General features: G+C 35.5%; 3 protein-coding genes and 2 non-coding genes across 5 annotated transcripts; 3 read left to right on the forward strand and 2 right to left on the reverse strand.

The window, feature by feature from the left end:
- Window positions 1-321: 321 nt before the first annotated feature.
- LOC132161904 (uncharacterized) lies at window positions 322-1,254 on the reverse strand. The gene has a single exon (XR_015909370.1). It is a non-coding gene; the product is annotated as an uncharacterized LOC132161904 (transcript).
- Window positions 1,255-6,668: 5,414 nt separating this feature from the next.
- Window positions 6,669-9,593, forward strand: LOC132162153 (weak chloroplast movement under blue light protein (DUF827)). Its single transcript, XM_059572415.2, has 2 exons — window positions 6,669-6,977; window positions 7,836-9,593. The coding sequence occupies exons 1-2, from the start codon at window positions 6,756-6,758 to the stop codon at window positions 9,339-9,341; spliced, it is 1,728 nt and encodes a 575-aa protein (XP_059428398.2). The 5' UTR covers window positions 6,669-6,755; the 3' UTR covers window positions 9,342-9,593.
- Window positions 9,594-10,471: 878 nt separating this feature from the next.
- On the reverse strand, window positions 10,472-10,555 carry TRNAL-UAA (transfer RNA leucine (anticodon UAA)). Its single transcript has one exon. It is a non-coding gene; the product is annotated as a tRNA-Leu (tRNA).
- A 561-nt stretch (window positions 10,556-11,116) lies between these two features.
- On the forward strand, window positions 11,117-12,979 carry LOC132162639 (uncharacterized). The gene is made up of 5 exons (XM_088511471.1): window positions 11,117-11,180; window positions 11,340-11,483; window positions 11,582-11,916; window positions 12,058-12,126; window positions 12,692-12,979. Exons 2-5 carry the CDS (start codon window positions 11,345-11,347, stop codon window positions 12,827-12,829), a joined length of 681 nt encoding a protein of 226 aa, XP_088367597.1. The 5' UTR covers window positions 11,117-11,180; window positions 11,340-11,344; the 3' UTR covers window positions 12,830-12,979.
- A 2,010-nt stretch (window positions 12,980-14,989) lies between these two features.
- On the forward strand, window positions 14,990-20,565 carry LOC132191412 (uncharacterized). The gene is made up of 6 exons (XM_059606408.2): window positions 14,990-15,133; window positions 16,652-16,777; window positions 17,695-17,891; window positions 18,368-18,565; window positions 19,674-19,733; window positions 20,208-20,565. Exons 2-6 carry the CDS (start codon window positions 16,657-16,659, stop codon window positions 20,370-20,372), a joined length of 741 nt encoding a protein of 246 aa, XP_059462391.2. The 5' UTR covers window positions 14,990-15,133; window positions 16,652-16,656; the 3' UTR covers window positions 20,373-20,565.
- The last annotated feature ends 542 nt before the right edge of the window (window positions 20,566-21,107 follow it).

Raw genomic sequence — 21,107 nt, forward strand, 5'->3', positions numbered from 1 at the left:
CATAAAATTAGAGGGCCTAACATATTTAATTAAATGAGTTAGATTATGGTTTACCTTTATAGTCTTATACTCATTTTTCAACATAACCAAACCTTGTACGTGACATTTAAGGCTATCAATTTTTTACTCAACTTATAAATACGCCATGAGTTATAATTGAAGGGTTTGAACTATTTAACTAAATAAGTTGAATTAGAGTTAACTTATATAATCTTGTACTCTACTCATGTCTCAATATGGCGCAAACCCGATGCTTGAAAATTGAAGCAGAATAAGAAGAAGAAAAAGAAAAAGATGAAGGATGAGTTATGTTCATGGACAATTACATGGTTTTGAATTTTGATACAACTTGAAAGCCAACTCGTGTCTTTTTTTTTTTTTTGGATAAACAAACTTATATATACCACCATACATTTCAGAAAGTTTAGTACTTCAGATCAAAAGTTTACTGCAGGTAACACTACAACAGAACAACTTAAACAGCCTAAAGCTTAATCATGATAGAAATATGGGAAATGAAATAATGATCTACAGGCATATTGCAGTATACCTAGATCCATCCATTGCCTAACTTTTTCAATTATTTTCTTCATTCTCAAAGCCGGCAGCAGCCTCGACCGCCGGCACCCCTGGCCACCCTCCCACCTGCACTGCCAAAACACAATGTTGAAGTTGGTGACCCAACGGTCTCTCCTTCATCATCATCTTCCCTGGAATCGAAGGATGAGCTGCTCTGGCTAAAAAATCGCCTCCTTTCGTGATACTTGGCACGAGATGAATCTGATGATGATGCGGAGGGGTAAGGTGACACATTATGTGTCTTTTTGGGACTGATTTTTAGGAATAAGGCGCGGAGGAGAGTGGATCTTGAGTGGTTCTTGATGGGTTTCTTCTTGAAATTGCTATGATAGGCGGGAGGTGGAGTAAGAGGGGGAAGGGCAGTGTCGGAAATTGCATGTTTAGGGGTACCAGGTCGAGATTCCCACATAAATGGAACAGAACCGGATGCTCCTCCATAATACACTCTGAGAGAAGGGTTTGCCCTTGAGCTTTCTTTGGATAAAAGCCTGGAGAAGAACTTGTCATCTTGCTTTATTTGAAGGGAGTTCTGGGGAAGCTCAGAGCTGCCACTGAACATTTGAGATGATGGGATTCAATTCACTACTAGGATATGAATTAGATGGAGGAAGAAGACACTTAATTACCTTTGCTTAGTATCTTTCGGATTGTATACGTATAAGACTACCACACAACAATGAAGTCATGGTGTGTATATATATATATACATGCAGGTTGATTTTCAACCTCAAGTTGCCTTTATGACAAAGCTTGATGGGTTTAGTATCCAACCATTAATTTTGACCTTTTCCCATGCTTATTTTACTGGTTGAGAAAAATGTACATGTCTTAAGCTTGTCCCCTACCTATCCGAGTCCGTTTGATAGTGCAATTTTAAACTGATTTGTAGAAAGTGTATAGTTTAATTAAGTGTGCATTTTAAGAAAATTGTGGTTTTAAAAAACCATATTTTCAAATTGTAGGACTATTTTAAAAGTTCAGATTTTAAATGTCAAGTTTTTTGGTAACAGACTATTAGTGACGTGTCAAGGCTGTTAACATGTTACTAACAATTAGTGACGTGTCATTGATAACGTGTCTGGTAGGTTAAAATATTGGTAGTAACTACTGAAAATTTAGTAATGTGTCAGAATAGTGACGTGTTAGAAATTTACACATTACTAAAGTTTAAAAAATTATTAAAAAAAAAAATTCTGGACAAAAATTTGAATTTTTTTTTTCAAATAATATTATGGAATCTAATTTTCAAAAATCCAAACCCCAATATCATGGAATCTGTTTTTTTTTTTTTTTTTCAAATAATATCATAGAACTCAGAATGCCTTAAATCAGTTTCAACAACATATATAAACCTCTACAACTTTCCTCTGGAACTCGAGCTCCATTTGGGCCCGATATTCAACTATCTCATTTTCAGCATTTTCTTTGGCTTGTTTCAACCTAGCCATTTTTTTTTTTCTAACAACAGAAAGACAAGCTATATATATTAAACCTCAGTATATTAATGCAAAACACGAGCTATATAAATAATGAGGAATATTAATTATAATATATATATACCTGAGGAGCTCAATGGAGAGTGGCTGTGAGAGGCCGAAACTGCCGGAAGGAGTTGCCAGAGAGAGAGAGAGTACTGTGAGAGGCTGGTGGAGAGGGAAGAAGAGAAAGGAAAATATAAAGAGAAAAAGAGAAGAAGGCATGCGCGGAGGAGGTAGAAAAAAAACAATAGGAGGGAAGAAAGAAAGAAAAGGAGGAAAAAAAAAATATTGGAAACCAGCTGGTCGCAAGTTCCCAATACCCTTTTGGTAACTTGTCATTATGACACGTAATTAATTGATAACGTGTCAATTGGCACGTGGTAACTTGCCTCACTAACACGTTACCATTTCGGTAATGTCCCAATTTAACACATTACTACTTAATTACGTGTCATAATGACACGTTACCAAATGTATCATTATAATACGTTACCAATTAGGTAACGTGTCATTATGACATGTTACCTAATTGGTAACGTCCCAATATGATACGTTACTACTTAATTTCGTGTCATAATGACACGTCACCAAATGGGTGATGTGTGAAGTTTTACACATTACTAAAATATCTGGTAACGTGTCATAAACTGCCACGTCACTAAATGGTGACATGGCATAAATTAATGAACAGTATACACGTCACTAATATTCCATTTTTTTGTAATGATGCTTAATTACGTTTTTAAAAATTGATTTGTTTAAAAAAAAAAAAAAAAAATTTGCATGTTTTAAAACTACTATTTTATTATTAAAAAAAAAAAACACTATTTTTTGTTAAATTACCATTTATCCCAAAAGCTTAAGCGTGAGGCCCAACATATGAAATATTTAATTTAAATGGGTGTGATTTGACTAAATCAATGTTCGATTCCACGACCTTTGGCTTTGATACTATGTTAAATTATCATTTATCCTAAAAGCTTAAGTTGATAGAAAGAAGTAAATTTAATCACTTAATCAACATTTTAACATTTTTTAATTATACTTTTTGAAACAGCAAACTCAAACAAACCAGTGAAGTGAGTGTAAAATGATCAAGACCCCAATTGCAGCTATAAACCCAAATATAAAGGTTTGTACTCAAAACAAATATATGTTTATATAATAACAAACAGCTAAAAACACGAAATTAAACAGTTTTCAACTCTATCTCAATGCAGGAGACTAATACTTTTTCAAACAAAAAATAAAAAAACACCCAAAATTGATCCATCTGATTTTTCATTGTTGATGTGGTCAAATCTGTCTTATAAAAGCAACCAGTTGGCCCGAAGTTTGCACATGAAATGGTCCCATATATATGATCTGATCATACCGCCACGTTTTCTGTATGTATATATGGCTCGAAAGTCGAAAGGGACAGAGTTTAAATGTAAGTTAATTTATGCACAGAAATCTCCCGTTCTCTTAATAGTGAAAGAAAATCTCAGGTCTAGCTCCTTAATTAATAAAACATTAATATTGCTGCCTCACATGCACCTTCCAGTCCACGAATCTACACCGTTGATAAAGAAGCGTCATTGTCTCAATAGGGCCGTCTGATGCCATGATCAGAACAAAAAACAAATACAATTAAGTTGCTTAGAAGGGATCGATAGGCTGTGGGATCGAAATGATCTTATACATGAATGGGGTCTGACTAGTATTAAATTAGTGGGAAGGTGACCCTAGCTGTGGTCCTCAGCTCCATCATGTCATGCATGTATGTTCTCAAGTGGCCCTTTGAAAAGAGAGTGATATATTTATAATTAGTTGGAGTTTAACGTGGTTCATTTGTCATGTAGCCATGGATGATTTAACAAGTAATTTGACGCGAAGGCTTTGTTAAAATATTAATTAAATTCATAAATTCTTACATTAGTTGGATGGTATTAGAATAGAGTGGAGACAATAAATTTGAATCCTGACTGTCATAGTTTACTCTTTATTTTAATTAAAATATTTTACTGTCTGGTCTTACACTTGAGTAAAATGTTAAATTTGATTACGCCTGAAGTGACTATGCGCATGTTGACGGTTACATTATTTTGTAAGAAAATTGTAATAAAAGTTGTAAGTAAACCAAAAATTTCAATTCCTATATATCTATTTTAATATATAGTTGGGCATGATTTCTGCTTCACGTCTGCTTTGATAATGATACGTATTCCCATCAAGAAAGTAGGTTCGAAGTTAGAGAATAGTTAAGCATGCTTCATGGCTTTTGTGTACAAGTCATCCATGACGCCTACATTCCATCCAACCATATCTCAAGCCTTAATACCAGTATCCTGCATGCTACATTTAATTAATTATTTTTTCTTGATATTGTTCATAGACTTATCCATCCTTATCGATATCTAATCACAATCATCTAATTACATTCTTTTTTTACACGAAGAAGTAGGAAATGGAGAAATGACATTGTCGGAACTGAATAGAAGACCAGAGAAGCTCAGCAGCGAGACCCACTAAAGTATCTCATCCAGAAAGTTAATGACTGAAAGAGAACTCAACTGTACTTAAGAGCAAACTTTACTCCCGCTCCTGGCCGGTGTAGGACTAGGTCCAATGATTTATTTTTCTTCACAACACAGGGAAAGTGGGAAACAATCATCAAATTACTTATTCATCCTAAAATTGTGCTCAAACAATTTTCAACTGCACTGTTAGAATGGGTATGTGCTCACATGCCGTGGAATCACCAAACCCACATGCACATGCATGTTCTCTCCTTTCCTTGAATTGATATCTACGGTTTCCATGTAGGTTTGGGTTTTTTAATTATTATGTGATATTTGTAATATTAGGTCCATTTTTCATACAAAGCAAATACAGTAGTAAGAGCATCTTTATTGGCAGATCTGGTATTTTTAGTTATTATGGTATTTTTCGTTTAATAAAAGAAACCAAAACTGTTCATTGACGAGTAGATTGGGCATGTTTATTGGCAGATCTGGTAGTGATAGTTGGCCGTACACTTGGAGCGATTCAGAAGTTCAATGATGGCTGCAACAACTGCTCTCACCCGCCACACAAAAAAAGTTCATGCAATCCACCTCACCTTATATATATATGTTGCTTTCGATTAAAAACACACCAAAAAGAAAAAGACAAAAAAGAAAAAGAAAAAGAAAAAAAGATAATGAGTTGCTTCGCGTCTGTGTCCGAACATACAGCCCAATTAGGTTCGAAGGCTTTCATGACCCAAAACGAAAGAATAAAAGAAATCTATCTTGGCCCAATAAAAGTAGGAAAGAAAATCTATGAAAATGCATGCAAAAAGTGGATCAAATTTCAAAATACTTGTTGGTAGCAGAGAATGTTTATAACGGCAGTTTACTGGATGAGGCTTCTTTGCAACGGTCTCCTCATGATGATGATGGCATGTTGAGTTAAAAGGAGGAAGCCATTGCTGCTGCTGCTTCTTCTTTTCTCAGACATTTTTTTTATTCGTCTACATTAAAGAAAGATAAATAAAAGGTCACGTCAATGTCTTGCCGCGTCTCCTCGGTAAAGGAGAGAAGATTACTCAACTTCTAACTTCGAGGATAATTCATATCATATCAACCTTGAAACTTCATTCATTCCCAAAAAGAAAAATTATATCAAACCACAATTAACTAAAATATGTAAAAGATAATATCATTATCTTTTTAATTTGGTAGAAGGACAACGTCAAATAAACGACAAAGAGGCCCAACAAGAAATCACTATCTTTTGATGTCTAAATGTCAAGTAATTATTGATTTGCTTCATTTAGTTTTTTTTTTTTTTTTTTGCCAAATTTTGAATTAAGTTGTTAAAACTAGGTTTATTAAACATCTCTAGTGTCTTGCTATGGAACATATCTTACAACCTCAATAATATTCATATTTGCTTCAACGTAAATATGAAGGCGGCAAATAAACAATTTTTTGGGTAAAATTTACTACAGTAAATTTAGATTTCACTTAAAAAAAAAAAGAAGCAAAAACTAGAAAATATGATAAGCATCGAAAATAATACTATCATAACTTCTAACGTGTCACTCTCACCCTTAATTTTATTTTGCACGTCTCTAATATTGAACATTCAACATACGATGTCACAAAATCAACCTGAGACAACCTAAATTAGAATTGAAAGCTTTCACTCAAAGCAATCATCCATATATATATATATCCTCTCATTCTACAACCTAAATTGGAATTGAAAAGTTTCACTCAAAGCAATTGTGGTTAATTCTAGGAACTAGGAAGTACTTCCTAGCACAGAAGTGCTTTCTTTCTTAACGCGCTTTCATGATGTTCTTTAAAGAAAGCGCAGAAGCCCGTTACTGAATGTTGCCGTTGAAAAATCACTTCACCATGGGCCCCACGTATTTCAAATATCAATGCCCAGCTTCTCTCTTCTCTCTTTCTCATAATCTCACTAGGGGCATAGGAGTTGGCATTATTTTCGGCCTTTAACCGCGACATAGCCACGTAAAATACCTTAAACACCAGTCCTTTTCAGTAATTTCGTGAGTTCTTTTAGCTTTTTTCCCTCCGTCTTTTCTCTGTGCCACCACCCCTCTCGCTCTCTTTTATAGTACCAAACATCATCAATCATCGCTCAGTTTACGAGCACAAGTAAGGGAGTCCTAGGGTTCTGTCTTTTTTCTTCAAACTCATTCCAATGGCTGAAACCCTTGGAACAACGGCTGGTTTGAAAACGGAACCGGAATCTCCTACCGGAATATCCGAGTCGGGTGTGATAATGGGCGCTGCCAAGTGTGACAGTGTCAGATCGGAGATCGATACTTCGGCGCCGTTTGAGTCGGTGAAGGAAGCGGTGAGTCGATTCGGTGGAGTCGGTTACTGGAAACCCCACCACAACAGCAAGCTCGCTGAAGCCGAGGTTCTCTCTCTCTCTCTCTCTCTTGGGTTTTTTCTCACTTGCGAAGAAAAGGTTGGGATTTGAGCTACTGTTTCTGTGCAAAATGAGCATTTTTGTGTTTTATACTGAAGATGTTTTAGATTTTAGTTTGGGAATTTGAGGGCAAATGGGTGTTACTTGTTCTTCAAAGTTGTTGATTTTGCTATGAATGTAGTTTATAATGGGTCTAACTTTCTTTTTGAAACATCAATGGGGCTGTTTCAGAGTTCATCTTAGACTTGTTTTGGTTACACGGTATCAGAGCCAGAGGTGTTGAGTTTGAACTCTGACACCCTCAAATTCACTCCCTATTTAAACATTGATTAAATGATTAAATTTATCCCTTTCAATTGGCTTTAAACATTTAGGATAAGTGATCATTTACCAGTTCTGGATGAGTTGATCTTACCTAATGTGCTTTATATATATCTACTATAATGTACCGAATACACATTACATAGAAAGTCCATAAGAATTGTTTAATCATGTTTTAGAAACTTTTCTTATGATTTATTCATTTATTGGCTCAAGTATTCATGTATGCTATAGTGTGATGCCATGGTGCATCTGAGCAATTCGTTGCCAAACTCGTTTTGAACCCTTCCTGACCAATTATTTTTTGGCCCAGAAATTTAGTTTTTCTGGCTACCCCATAGAATCAAAAGTCAAGCTGGGAAGGGGTTTCATTTGTCATATCAATTTGCAAATGGGCATATCATATCCTGCATGCATTTGGCACCAGCTAACTCAATACTAGGCATGACACCTCATGGCTCATATCTGTGCATCTGTATACTTTATGATTTTTATTATACCGTGACAAGTTCTTTCTATTGGCAGCATGACATAGAAGAGGTTGGCATTTCAAAACTAGAGGAGCAGGCAGCACAGTTGGAGAAAGATCTGTTTGTGAAAGAAAGAGAAACATTGGATGTCTTGAAAGAACTGGAAGCAACTAAAACTATTGTTGAAGAGCTGAAACTAAAGTTACAAAAAGAAGCATCTGAATTTAGTGTGACCCTTGAGACAGATATGGATGATAAGAACATGACTTGTCAGGTGAGAAATGCAGATGAGAGCAATCACGAGAATCCGGTTTCAGTGGAAGGTTTGAGCTCCTGCCCTTCTTCAATCCCAGGTTTAATCTTAATTGAACTCAAACAAGCTAAGTTGAACCTTACCAGGACTACTAATGATCTTGCTGACATTCGAACTTCTGTTGAGTCATTCAACAAGAAACTAGAAAAGGAAAGAATCTCACTCGAAAAAACTCGGGAGAGGTTAACTCAAAATTCTTCAAAAATATCCTCTCTTGAGGAGGAGCTAAACCAAACAAGACTAAAGCTACGGTTGGCAAAAGATTCTGAAATTAAAGTTGGTCCTGATGATGCTTTGGATATTTCAAAGGAGCTCCAAAGATTGTGTTACGAGGCAGAGCAATTCAAAAAAGTGGGAGAAGCTGCAAAATCAGAAGTTCTGAGAGCAATGTCAGAGATTGAACAGACAAAAGCCAAACTAAAAACAGCTGAAATCAGGTTGGTTGCAGCCAGAAAAATGAAGGAAGCAGCTAGAGCGACTGAAGCTGTTGCTCTTGCAGAGATCAAGGCTCTCTCAAACCACAAAACCTCGTCTAGAGAATACTTGCAAAATCCTGACGGAGTAACTCTTTCATCTGAAGAGTACTCATCTCTGATCCGGAAAGCTCAAGAGGCTGAAGAACTTTCAAAAAGGAGAGTAATAGATGCTATGCTTCAAGTCGATGAAGCAAATGTATCAAAAATGGAAATCTTAAAAAGGGTAGAGGAAGCTACAGAGGAAGTCAAAACCAGTAAGAAAGCATTGGAAGAAGCTCTGAACAGAGTGGAAGCAGCAAATAGGGCAAAGCTCACTGTTGAAGAGGCTCTTCGCAAATGGAGATCTGAGAATGGCCAGAGAAGACGTTCTGTTCATAACTCCACCAAGTTTAAGAACTCTTGCCCATCTCACCATCGAAGAGAGTCCCATCTAGTTGACGTGAATGGGCTGAATCTGGTTAATGATAGATCAATGCCTGTTTTGAAGCCAACCCTGTCAATAGGACAAATACTTAGCAGAAAGCTGCTTATGCCAGAAGAGTTTGAATCGGGGATGCTTGCAGAGAGAACCTCCGGGAAGCGAAAGGTGTCACTTGGTCAGATGCTTAGTAAACAATATGATGGTGATCTACCCTATTCTCAGAAGGTTGAGAGGGAAATCGGTCACAAGCAGTTCCCTGCTAAGAGAAAGAAGTTTGGGTTTGCTAGGTTCTCAATGCTTATGACCAAGCAAAGTAAGAAAAAGAAGAAGCCAACTCTAAACCTGAGGTAATCCAGTGAATCGATCGAGACCCCCATCAAGCACTGACTTTTAATCTATCTTTTTCTAACCCTCCTTTGCCTTCTCTTGTAGTTCCTGCTTCAGAACTATGTTTACTTGGGTATTGGGTTTCTATGTCTGTACTTTGCTATTCATCTTCATTATGCTGGTTGTAAAGTTGTTTGTCACATATAGCTGGTGGAAGTCATATTTGATCGAAGCCACTAGAGTCTTATTTATATATTGTGTTCCATTTGATGATTAGCACTGATGCGATTGCAATAGCTTCTCACATGCATTTTGGACATATGTTAACTAAATAGCTTCTCACATGCGATTGCAATAGTTTCTCCAATGAAGAAAACTTTGCCCTAATTAGACACAGTACTACTCCCTCAACCATGTAATACAGCTACAAATGTATGTGATATGGGTAATGCAGCTACAAATGTATGCGATAAGGGTCATACACTTGGACCGTGGAACTGCGTCGGGCCAAGCTTTGAAGGCTCGATAAATTTTCTGAGTTGGGCTTTGACTCATAGGGTTCCATTCTCTTTGCATCTACTTCCCTCAAATAATGCTACAAGTTTTTCTTGTGTCAGTTTTGTGTTCCTCTAAGGATGATATAGCTCTTAAAATCACCATTGAGCTTGTAATTGATTATTACTGAATTTTAATTAAATGATAATTTTAAACCACCTCATTTTTGGAGGGATTCAAGAGTAACATAAGAGATACTTTTAGAAATGATTCTTGCTATTCAGTTTAGCCATCTCATCACGGATTGGAGGATTTTTTTCCATGACCTCAGACATTCTTGGCTTGTTAGCTAAACTTTCACAGCTGGTTTACAGTCAAGGTTTCTAGGAGTGTGAATTGTTGCACTCACAATTTAGCATATTGGACCTCTTTTTTCAGATTTTCTGAAGCATTTCCATTTTGTTTTTCCTTTGTTAGATCTTCTCCTTATTGGGAAGAATCCAACTTAGTAATTTGCTTGCTTTGCTTGTATTTGTTTCTCATCCAAAAAAACCAGTTTATACAACAACATTTCGATGCGTGGAAATTTTTTTTTTTAAAAAAAAAAAAGTAAAAAAAATTAGAAATTACCGTTTTGTTTTCTTTTCTAAACATAATAATGCAGGCTGTGGGGTTCGAACCCACGCGCATTTAACATGCAGAAGATCTTAAGTCTTCCCCCTTAACCTCTCGGGCAAACCTGCCAATTTGATTAATGTTTTGCCCATGTTAGCTTACTCATCATTCATAAGCTGAATTAAAGATTTTAACATATTTAATATTGGGTCGATTTCTTATTTCTTATTAAGAAAATGGGATCAGCATTATCTTTAGTATTTTTGGATAATTTAATGCAAATTTTAATAAATATTTCTAACTAAATGATTTAAATATTATCACTTCAATATTTATTACTTTCAAAAGAATCATAATTCTTTCTTTAATTCATCCTATCTCATTAAATCAGTCATGATCAAATTTGTTTTCTCCTTTCAAAACAAAAACTCACTCTCAACAAGGTAAATATATCTGTCATCTCGGTTATATCGATGTCCAATTTATAGTTTGTCTTGTTTTTTTCTCAGAAACACAAAAGACAGAGAACTCTGGTCTTACTACAACTGCGAATATAACCCGCGGAAACTTTGGGTTTCTGACATTCCGAGATTGGAGTTATTTTCCCTAGTTTTCTCAGCTATTGTATTGTCTTGAGCCTTGGCATTACTCTTTTGTTTTGTCCTCTGCGTGTGGTTTTTATATCAGAGGTTTCCTGCTATGAAGTTCCATATCTTCGTCGACTTTTTGCTTACCTTCTTTGTGGGATTTCAGGTGAAGCTCTTTGGTTTATGATACGTGCTTTTTTTCAAGTTTAGACACATAGTTTGTACACAAAATGTGTTTTTATCATCTAAAATCCTTCTAAAAAATTATGATAAATTAAGGTTTGAAAAGGTTGAATAATGGTTGCGAGTCTTGCGACTTCTGCAGGCACCATGGAGTACGTGGGATTTAGGCTCTTATTTGCTTTGGTGTTGGGTGCTATCTGGGCTTGTGATGCTGGACGACTGGGGAAAGCTGAGTTGTATAGGATTAGTGAGAATGGAAGGATCATTTCTGAGGATGATATTACTGGTAAACTTTTATGCTCTATCTACTTCCTTGAACCAACCGATTTTATAAACATGTCGGCAAATTGATTGATCATGTCGGCAATAAACGTTTAGGTTCAGTTATGCATGAGATCAACTACCTGGATGAAGAAATCAATATGCCCTTTTTGGAACATGTTTCGAGGAAGGCCAAAGGGTGCAGATTGTGTGAGGAGTACATCCAGACACTCGATTACCTTGGAGAAAACAAGACCCAGGCTATGGTCTTCGACAACCTCCATTATGTTCCGATCTTCTTCTTAGAGGCATCCTCTGTACAACCTGAAGAATTCTGCCGAGGATACCATCTTTGTCAACAATTTGAAATGGGTTCTCAAATTGACGAAATTACAGATGGGATTTGCAAACGTGCTGTTTCTAGTTTACTTTCTGAGTTGAAAGATCCTGAATCTCAGGTATCTACTTGCATCATTTGCTAATATGAAATTTCATAATTTAATTATTTAATTAACATTCTAATGTGAAATTATAATCTCTGGCTTCATGATGCTTACTGCTGAACAAACATCTAACATCTTGTCTTGCTTTCATATCAGCTACAGATCATCCAGTCGCTATTTCAGGCATCCAGGTTCTCTAATTCCGTGGAAAACCATGCAGTAAAGGTGAGAGACAATCTTAAGAAATTAAGAACAATGTTTAATATACTACAAGTGAAGAAATTCGTGGACCTAACTTATCTCATAAAACCTGTTTAATAAGAAAGGGTTGCCCATGCTTTATAAACATGTCCACATGCAATATGAGATTATTTCTCAACAACAAGAACCTTGATCTTTAAAGACAACAAAGAGTCCAAAAGTCGTCGCTAATAAATTTTAGTGACGACGGGTCATTGCTAATAAATCGCAGTTGCTTTGTCAAGAAAGGTTATCGGTAACGACTTCAGTGCAGTCTTTGATATATTATATTATCAGCAATGACGTCAGTTGCCGTAGATAGCGAACAAGCTTTAAGCAATGTGTCGTGCTGATGATGTAAGGATGACATATAAGGATGTTATTTGTTGGCCTATTGAAGGTTGGACAATGGAAGAAGAAAAGTAGCATAAGAGGACAACGGGGTCTTCTGCCTGGTTTATAGTATTTTATTGGAATGTGATTTTCATGGTTTAGAGAAAAGTTTAAATTAGCTTAATTTTCACTAATATCTTAATTAATTATTTGGCAGTGCAAGAGGATGGTGTTGATGTATGGACCTCAGCTCCTAGCCGAAGCAGTGAACTTTCTGGAAACATCGGACATGTGCTCCACCCTTGATGCCTGCAAATTTACAGCGAGAAGCATGGAAATATCTGTGCCCCATTAAGAACAATCACTTGAGAAACTTGATTCTTAAGCAAGTTTTTAACTTTGGCTGCAAAAAAACAAGTGGAATAAAAATGCCCATGCAGGCTTGATATTTATATAGTTTTATTTCGAGGCAATACTATATATTATGACATCATGGTGCTTTTGATGGAAAATATGTGCTCAAAAATATGTATAATTCTCAATCTTATATTTAATGTTGGTAGCCCAACCCCTTTCCTCAGTTTGTCGAAGAATCTAGACGTAATTTGACTAATGGAGTGCCCGCTTTGTTAATTTGCTATCAAATTTTACTATAAATGTGATTTATAGTCATTCTGATTCTCTCTTTTTCGAAAATTAAATTTGAAATTGAATATGGGCTAATTGAAAAAACTAGTTTTTTTTTTTACAGCACTTAAGTCAAATCCCCGATTCAAAGTATGACCTTATGCGTGAAGTGTTCTCTTTGCCAATTCAGATTGCCTCCGTTTGTTTAGTCTAAAATATTTTCTATTGGAATCTAAAAAAGTGGCTATTTTTAAATTTTATGTTGGTTTGCAACTCAAAAAATGGTTTGAAAAATGTTTTTCGGTGTTTTGGCTTGTAAGTAAAATCGCCAAATATTTCTTATATTTTCATATAATCGAAAGATTGAAATTCAGTACAATTGCTTACCTAAATTGTTAAGCAATAATGAAAGGGCTCTTGTAGGGCTCACCTGCCTGAGCAGCTAGGCCCCATAAGGGACCTCTCACAGTTACTTATTCAGGGGTGTGGAAAAGCGGTAGAAAATAGTTTATACAAATAAAAAGTATAAATCATTTACTTTCCTTGAGCAACTAAAAACATTTTCATAGTGCCAAACACTCGAAAATAAGAAAAAATTTTCTACAAAATATTTTGCACATAAACAAATGGGCCTTAATGTAATCTAAATGTGACCCTATAAAAAATAAAATTAAAAATAAAAAAATAAAAAATAATTACCGCATTAAAAATATGTAATAAATGTAAATAGTTAATATAATATAAATAAATCCAAATTTTTTGATTTAAGCTTTCAAGTTAAGTAGTATCAATGTGTCAATCTCTTTAACAATCTCAATAGAATACGGTTAAAACTTTGTTTTCATCTTATTTTCACAGTGCCAAATTGCTACTTTGGTTCGGAACATCCTTATCAATTTTGTTGCCTTCTTCTCCAATTGTCGTTTTTGGATTCAGCACCTGTACTCTAAGCTATTACCGTTGAAGTCACATAATACCCCCGTACATGCTGCCATATCAGCACTAGATGGATCAGAACCCTGTCATATTAGCCTAATTAAAATGATTCTAATCAATCATCAAAGAGATAATTATTTAGTACAATTTTCCATGCATTTTTTTAAATATACATTATGGAGCGGAAATTCGTTGTTGATGCATTTTTTTTTTTTTTTTTTTTTTTTTGGATCTAATAGTCTCCGTTTGGTGTGATTTTCACGTTTTTCGAGACGTCTTTAATCAGCGACTTTTGGGCTCCTACAAAATAATAAGACAGGGCCTCCGATGCTTAAGTTAGTAGTCGTATATGGGTCAAAATGTAATCGGAGCTAACAATATATTAAGAAATAATGACCGATTCCCTCTACCGATATCTTGAGTTCTCTTTTATAGGGTTTTATCTGTTTAAATGCTTCCTTGATCTTCTTTTTCAGATGATTGAAGAATCATTTGAAATAGTAGGGAGATAATGTAAAGTAGTTGAGATAATGTAGGACCTTATGAGATAATGTGAGACCTTATGAGATAATTAAGGGTTGTTGAGAAATAGTGGAACTCATAGTGAATTTTATTCCCAACATTGTGTTATTAGTGTTACGTTTGTATCATATTGAAATATGAGTATAAAATTAAATAAGTTAATTTCAACTTGATTCATTTCATTATATGACACATATAACTAACACATAATGTGTTAAACGAAAACAGCACGACATTAATCGATTGGTTTGATGTAATATATTGTTAATTGATTGAACAGTAAATTAACAAAAGACTTATTTGAAATCAAAAGACCTAAAAACTTAAAAATTAAATCGAAACTATATGAAAACCTAATTTTGATGTTTTTTAAATTTTAGTTATTCGGTAAGGTTTCCTCTCTAATACGTTGCTTGCCACAGAATAAAAAAACCGCATCTGTGCGACTTTTGAAGAGCCTCTAAAAGTCTCAGCTAACATTCCAACGCATTGTCCAACCCGGCACTCGAAGGAGCATCTCTTTCTCTATACTAGTTCTTGCCGATCGAAGCATCTTGCTTATCGTTAAACAAAGGTAAATATCTGTCACTCGGCTATTACAAATTTCAATTTGTGCTCCGTTTGTTTGCTGAAAAACACAAATAACAGAAGACTTTGATCTTACAACTAGCGAATTTCACACACAAACTTTGTTCTGAGATTCCGAGATTTTATTTCCTCTCCCAAGTTTTTCTTAGCTGCAAAACGGGCCTCTTGGGTTGTTTTTCTTGACCTTGGTTTTTTTATTGCTTTTGCTTTTTGTGTCATACGTTTCTTGCTATGATGTTCCATATTGTCCTCAAATTTGTGGTTGTAGGGTTTACTTATCTGGTTTCTGGGATTACTGATTAAGGTTTTTGGTATATGATATGCGCTGTTTCATGTTGACAGACTTACAGTTTTAACACAAATTTTCACCCTGATCTGTGCCATCTGAATGTGTAAATGATAAGACTACTATGTTTATTCTGTTTTTGATGTTGCTGAAAGCTGTGATGCCGTTGTTGTTAGTGCTTTATTTATTTATTTTATAGAAAAAGCTTATCAAAAAAAAAAAAAAAAATGAAAGGACTTCTAAAATTGTATTGGTTAACATACTCATCAAATTAAATTACCCAACACATGTTAAGAAGTCCTTTCAAAAAAAAGTTATAATCTTTTCTATTGAAAGGACTTGTAAACATGTGTTGGGTAATTTGATGAGTACGTCCTAGAGTTGCTATTCTATTTCACTCTATGTTGTATCCTTAAACATCCAAGTTTGATTCTCTATGTTGTATCTGTAAACATCCAAGCTTGATTAGTTGGTGGGCGTGTGTGTGTGTGTGTTGGGGTCTAATAACAGGATTGGAACCCAGGGTAGTCCATTTTATATAGTGATTGTAGGTTACCGGCAGGGCAGGAAACTTGGTTATGTTTCAAATAGAAGCCTGTTCAGGCTTATTCATGAATCAAATATACTTATCTAAAGCCCCTATGTCAGGTTCAGTATTAAGAATTTGTTAAGCGTTACTTACCCCAAGCATGGGTAAAATGGACTTGTGGTAGTAGGTTCATATTTATGCATTGGCACTGATAATCAAAAAGATGCTGAAGAACAGTATTGAGTTCCACTTCTTAGATTGGTAATTCAGGATCATGAATAGAGCCAAAAATAGCCAATATCAAGCTTCAACAAGCATAGTTTGAGGTAGGTGTTTGCCATCAGAATTGCATAACGCCTTATAGACCATGGCTAGTGATAAGAAGATTTGACAAGTAACATAATGCTAGTGAGTATAGTGTTTCAGCTCTGACCCTAGTTGGCCAAGTCTTAACAGGTTAAAGATACCGTAGATATGAATCTTAAGCTCACTTTTTAGCTCCTACTCCTACTCCTTACCATTTGGATATATTGACTATCAAGGAATATCTCACCACTGGTTCTCATTTTTACTTGTAATTTTGAAATCCTTCTTGACAATTATGATAAATTATGGTTTGAAATATTTTCACTAAGAATTATTTGCAATATTGAGGCTATAATACTTTTGTTGAATGCTTGTGATTCCAGGCACCATGGAGGTGACAGTTGGGCTTCTATTTGTTTTAGTGTTGGGTGCTAGCTGGGCTTGTGATGCTCGACAACTGGTAAACACCGAGTTCTATAGTGGGAATGGAAGGATCTTTGAGATATCAGGTAAATTTTTCTTCTGATTTCTTAATGTTGCTCTTGTTCTTGAGCATTTACTAACTTTCTATTTTGTTCACTTGTTAATATCTATTTATCCTCGTAATCTCATTTAACAGTAATTGATTTGCAGATTTTATGCCCTGTTGGCTTGCTTGAAACATCTGATTTGAAATTAAGGTTGGCCTTATTTAGAAGTCTACAAGGATAGGTTAAGCCCATCTAATTTAGCATGCCATGATTCAGTTTTCTACCAGTCAATATATACTTCAAGTTGTCCTGCTTGGCCCTGTCATTTGATTGGATAGGTATTGTTACCTTAAGTACCTTTGCTAACACTTAGACTTAGCTCCTAGCCAAAAGCACACGCTCACTTGCTTACACTCAAACACACACACACGTTTACCTTTAACCTCTAGGGATTTCTAGGTTTAAGTCCTACAAGTGGCTTTATCCTTGGGAAATGATACTCCAGTAAACCTAGATTGTGTTGGCTAAGGCCTATTAATAATAAACTCAATGGGTTGCTACATCAGTTTGCATCCAAATTTAGAACTCGGTTTTGATCTCCTTCAAACATGTATCGGTTGTCTGAAGTGTGATGCCTTGTAAAAAAATGTCTCCCAAAGTTCACGAAGTTGGTCACTTTCAAATACTTGGGCTATCCTCTTCAACTCAGATTTGTTCTTTGACATTTTGCAAAACTTGATTCTTTAAGATGTTACAATAAATTCGTGTAGGTGTCATCAAATGCATACTTTCCAAAAAGATATTTCTATAATAATGAAATCAACAAATAGTTTCTCATTGAAGATGCCATGAACTTTTAGGTTCTATGTATGCTCTTATTTTATCGGAGAAGTATCCTGTTTATCTTGTCATATAAGAATGTTAGAAAACTGATTACGGCATATGTTTTGGTTCAGTTATGCAGATCAACTACCAGGATCAAGATAGCGAAGTTCAAACTATGAAGAAAGTTCCAAGGAATGACAAGTTGTGCACATTGTGTGAGGAGTTTGCTAACCAGGCACTTGATTACATTGCTGAAAACAAGACCCAGACAGAGATCATTGAACTGCTCCATCTGGCCTGCTCTCAAGTAGGCCCTCTCAGAGGCGAGGTACTTACCTCTTTTGGATATATTAGATGAAACTGCGTAGTCCTGCTTCAAAACAGTTAGCCTCGGCCTGGCCCCTGAGATACAAGAGGGAAAAGAAAAAAAAGAGTACTTCTGTTGACCTCAGGCATCAGACAATCACAAATTGATTTCATTTTTATTATCGCCAAATCATCATAACTATGGAGTGGGCATGCTGGTGATTTATCTTGAATAAATCAATTTTGTTACGTTGAATGGTCAATTTGCCTTCACGTGCACCATTTGGATGGCTGATAGGTTATAGGTATTGTAAGTACGATGAAGTGTAGATGAGTACTGGTACCCGTATAATAATTTACTTGTTAGCGGAAACAAGAATAATATAAAGGGTGAACATAGTAGTGGGATAAGTCACTGTGTTGAAAGCTTTGTTTAATTTAGAATGATTTGGAGGGCTCAAATTTAATTCTTCTTTTTCTTTTTTTGGCACTGCATAGTGCATCACTTTGGTGGACTACTATGCCCCTCTGTTCTTCTTAGAGGTTTCTTCTGTACAACCTGAAACTTTCTGCCGAAAAGTCAATCTCTGTCAACAAATTGCAATGATTTCATCTCAACTTCACGAAGACAGCTGTGGACTTTGCCACCGCACTGTTGCAGAATTACTAGTTAAGTTGAAGGATCCTGACACTCAGGTATGTACTTGCATCATTTGCTAAATATAATATGACCAAGATATGCACAGGGTTTTTCTGTTAGTTAAAGTACCACAGAACAATATATGTTGCCAAAATTTTCAACTTAGGGACATATTTTTTGTATTCTCACATTTTCAATCAAAAAGGGAGAAGGAAAATCAAAGCCCTTCCTACCTCTAGCTGAAATGTAATGATCCAGAGAAAAGCGCTGGTCACATTTCAAAAGGGTTAGTCAATTTGGAATGATAGTGCTGATGTTGCTTGCACTTTTTCTTGGATTGTTACATGAAATGCATGCTTCTTCTGGACATTATCTCCTCTTCTGTCCAATTTTCTGTGAAAGGTTATTTAAAACTACTGCAAATGTGAGATTAGTTGGTCAGTCTACCACCCGTGTTAGATTGCGCTGTTATATGGGCAAAGGCACAGCCAAATGAGAAACAACACCAAACTGACAATTGTCACTGCATATTCATAGCGTTTTACTAATCAACCCCATGCGCTCTTTGAATCGTAAGCAAACTTCACCACCATAACCCCTTTCCCAAGAGTAGAGGAAGAAAATGGAGCATATGAATAAAACCAAATTGATGAAGTTTTAGATCAGTGGTCATTACTTCAATTAGATAGGTCTTTTTGTATTATTGAGTAGCTACACACGCTATTCAAAAATCACCAAATCCAGTTTTTGAGGTTACGTATGTATGTTCTGGAAAGCTTGCTGGCTACTGAAAGGTTGAATTATCAATGAAAAAATGCATTTGGGAATAATAACGTAAATAACAAATACAGGAAACTTCAGGCAGCTGAATATATACATATGGAGCTTAAAGTTGATAATAGAGATTTGAATTTGTTACATGGTTGTAATGTTGATACCAACTTATGTTAAATCATAATTTTATTGTCAAAAGAAGATCCAAGATCTCCGTTGTATCATCTGTGTAATTTTCACTGCTATTCTGTAGTGTGGATCAGTAGAGGGATATATCTCACAATATACAAGGAGTATCTCCAACCCAAAACATGAATTTGCCGGCTTTGATATACCACGATGCTTACTCCCCGTCTAAATAGCTAACATCTTGTCTTGCTTTTATGTCAGCTAGAGATCATTGAGTTGCTTTTGAAGGCATGTAATTCCATGGAGAACTATGTGAAAAAGGTGAGAACAATTTTAGGACGTTTACTTTCTTTTTGTTTTTCGGAGTGGGGTTTGTCTAATCATTGTATACCTGCCTCATTATTTTGAATCGGAAGAGGGGTTTTCCACTAATGGCATATGCCCTCACTTGACCAATAACTAAGTCAAGGTATGATTATTTTGATTTGTCATGGCCCTTGATCCATGTGAAGGGTATTATTAACACTCGGATTCTTAATTCTTTCGACATGCTTGAGAGCTAAATAGACACTTAGGTGAGACAGTGGGAAAAGAGCAATAACAGTAGAGATAACCAGGCCTTCTGCCTGGTTTTTAGTATTTAATTGCAACAAGTTGGAATATGATATTCATGATTAGACAAATGTTTATTAGCGTTTTATTAACTATATTTAATCCTCTACTTAATCTATTTATTTACTTATAAAAAATTAAAAATTAAAAAATTAATGTTGTAACATCTTGATTATTTGTCAGTGCAAGAGGATGGTTTTCGAGTATGGACCTCTAGTCCTTGCCAATGCAGCGAAATTTCTGGAAACAACAGACATATGCACCACGCTTCATGCCTGCAATTCATCTATAGATAGCAGCACAGAAGCATCGCCGATGGAAGAAGTACCCGCGCTGTCTGATTCTTAATTATGGCAGCAAAAATCTGTTGGAATGAAAATGCAGATGCAGACTTGATATACATACTTTCATTCCAATGTGTGTATAATAATACTATGACATCATGGTGCTTTTGATGTACAATATATGCTCAAAATTCAAATGCTTGTATGCAAATTATTTGGTCTAAAAATGTCTATACCACAGTTTCTTCTAAGACTTCCTTGCTGCTGAAATATGTTTCATAATAGCGTGCAATCTTGCTAGCTTAGTTAAAAAGAAAAGTAAACCACATGCAACTGTCAAAGGCTTTGATTTGTGTCATGTGCCACACAAACACAAACTACAGGTGTCGTACATCTCTAATTATTCATATGATATTTTGTCATCATGCGTCATATGCACGCAAAGGACACATGATGCAAACCTTGGATTCTCTTCATTTCAAAGGAAATGGAGAGAATCCGGTCTTCCTTTCTATAAAGGTGGAATGGTCCAAAAAAAAAAAGTAATGCTTTCACCCTAATGGTCCCAAAAAAAAAAGCCAAGGTATTGCTTTCACCCTAATGTTAGGTTAGAATTCTTCTTTTTTTTTTAAAAAAAAAAAACATTAACAACTAGAGCTTGATGTCTTTGGTGGTAAAAAAACATTTAGGTCGTGGTTCTCGTAGGTTGATGTGTTTGGTAGTGTTGGTGGTAAAATTGGCAATGAGAAAAGAAAGGTAAAAATCATATTCAATATGCCGACATGAAAGTTAGCTTGAA

This window comes from Corylus avellana, chromosome 10 (genome assembly GCF_965113065.1).
Source record: "Corylus avellana chromosome 10, dhCorAvel1.hap1.2, whole genome shotgun sequence".
NCBI classification, from domain to species: domain Eukaryota; kingdom Viridiplantae; phylum Streptophyta; class Magnoliopsida; order Fagales; family Betulaceae; genus Corylus; species Corylus avellana.

Excerpts from the sequence above, each read along its gene's own strand:
- LOC132162153 (XM_059572415.2), top strand. The coding sequence starts at position 6,756 with ATGGCTGAAACCCTTGGAACAACGGCTGGTTTGAAAACGGAACCGGAA. Across the intron at positions 6,978-7,835 it reads GCAAGCTCGCTGAAGCCGAG|CATGACATAGAAGAGGTTGG; the intron begins GTTCTCTCTCTC and ends TTCTATTGGCAG.
- LOC132191412 (XM_059606408.2), top strand. The coding sequence starts at position 16,657 with ATGGAGGTGACAGTTGGGCTTCTATTTGTTTTAGTGTTGGGTGCTAGC. Across the intron at positions 16,778-17,694 it reads AAGGATCTTTGAGATATCAG|TTATGCAGATCAACTACCAG; the intron begins GTAAATTTTTCT and ends GTTTTGGTTCAG. Across the intron at positions 19,734-20,207 it reads TGGAGAACTATGTGAAAAAG|TGCAAGAGGATGGTTTTCGA; the intron begins GTGAGAACAATT and ends ATTATTTGTCAG.
- LOC132162639 (XM_088511471.1), top strand. The coding sequence starts at position 11,345 with ATGGAGTACGTGGGATTTAGGCTCTTATTTGCTTTGGTGTTGGGTGCT. Across the intron at positions 11,484-11,581 it reads TTCTGAGGATGATATTACTG|TTATGCATGAGATCAACTAC; the intron begins GTAAACTTTTAT and ends GTTTAGGTTCAG. Across the intron at positions 12,127-12,691 it reads TGGAAAACCATGCAGTAAAG|TGCAAGAGGATGGTGTTGAT; the intron begins GTGAGAGACAAT and ends ATTATTTGGCAG.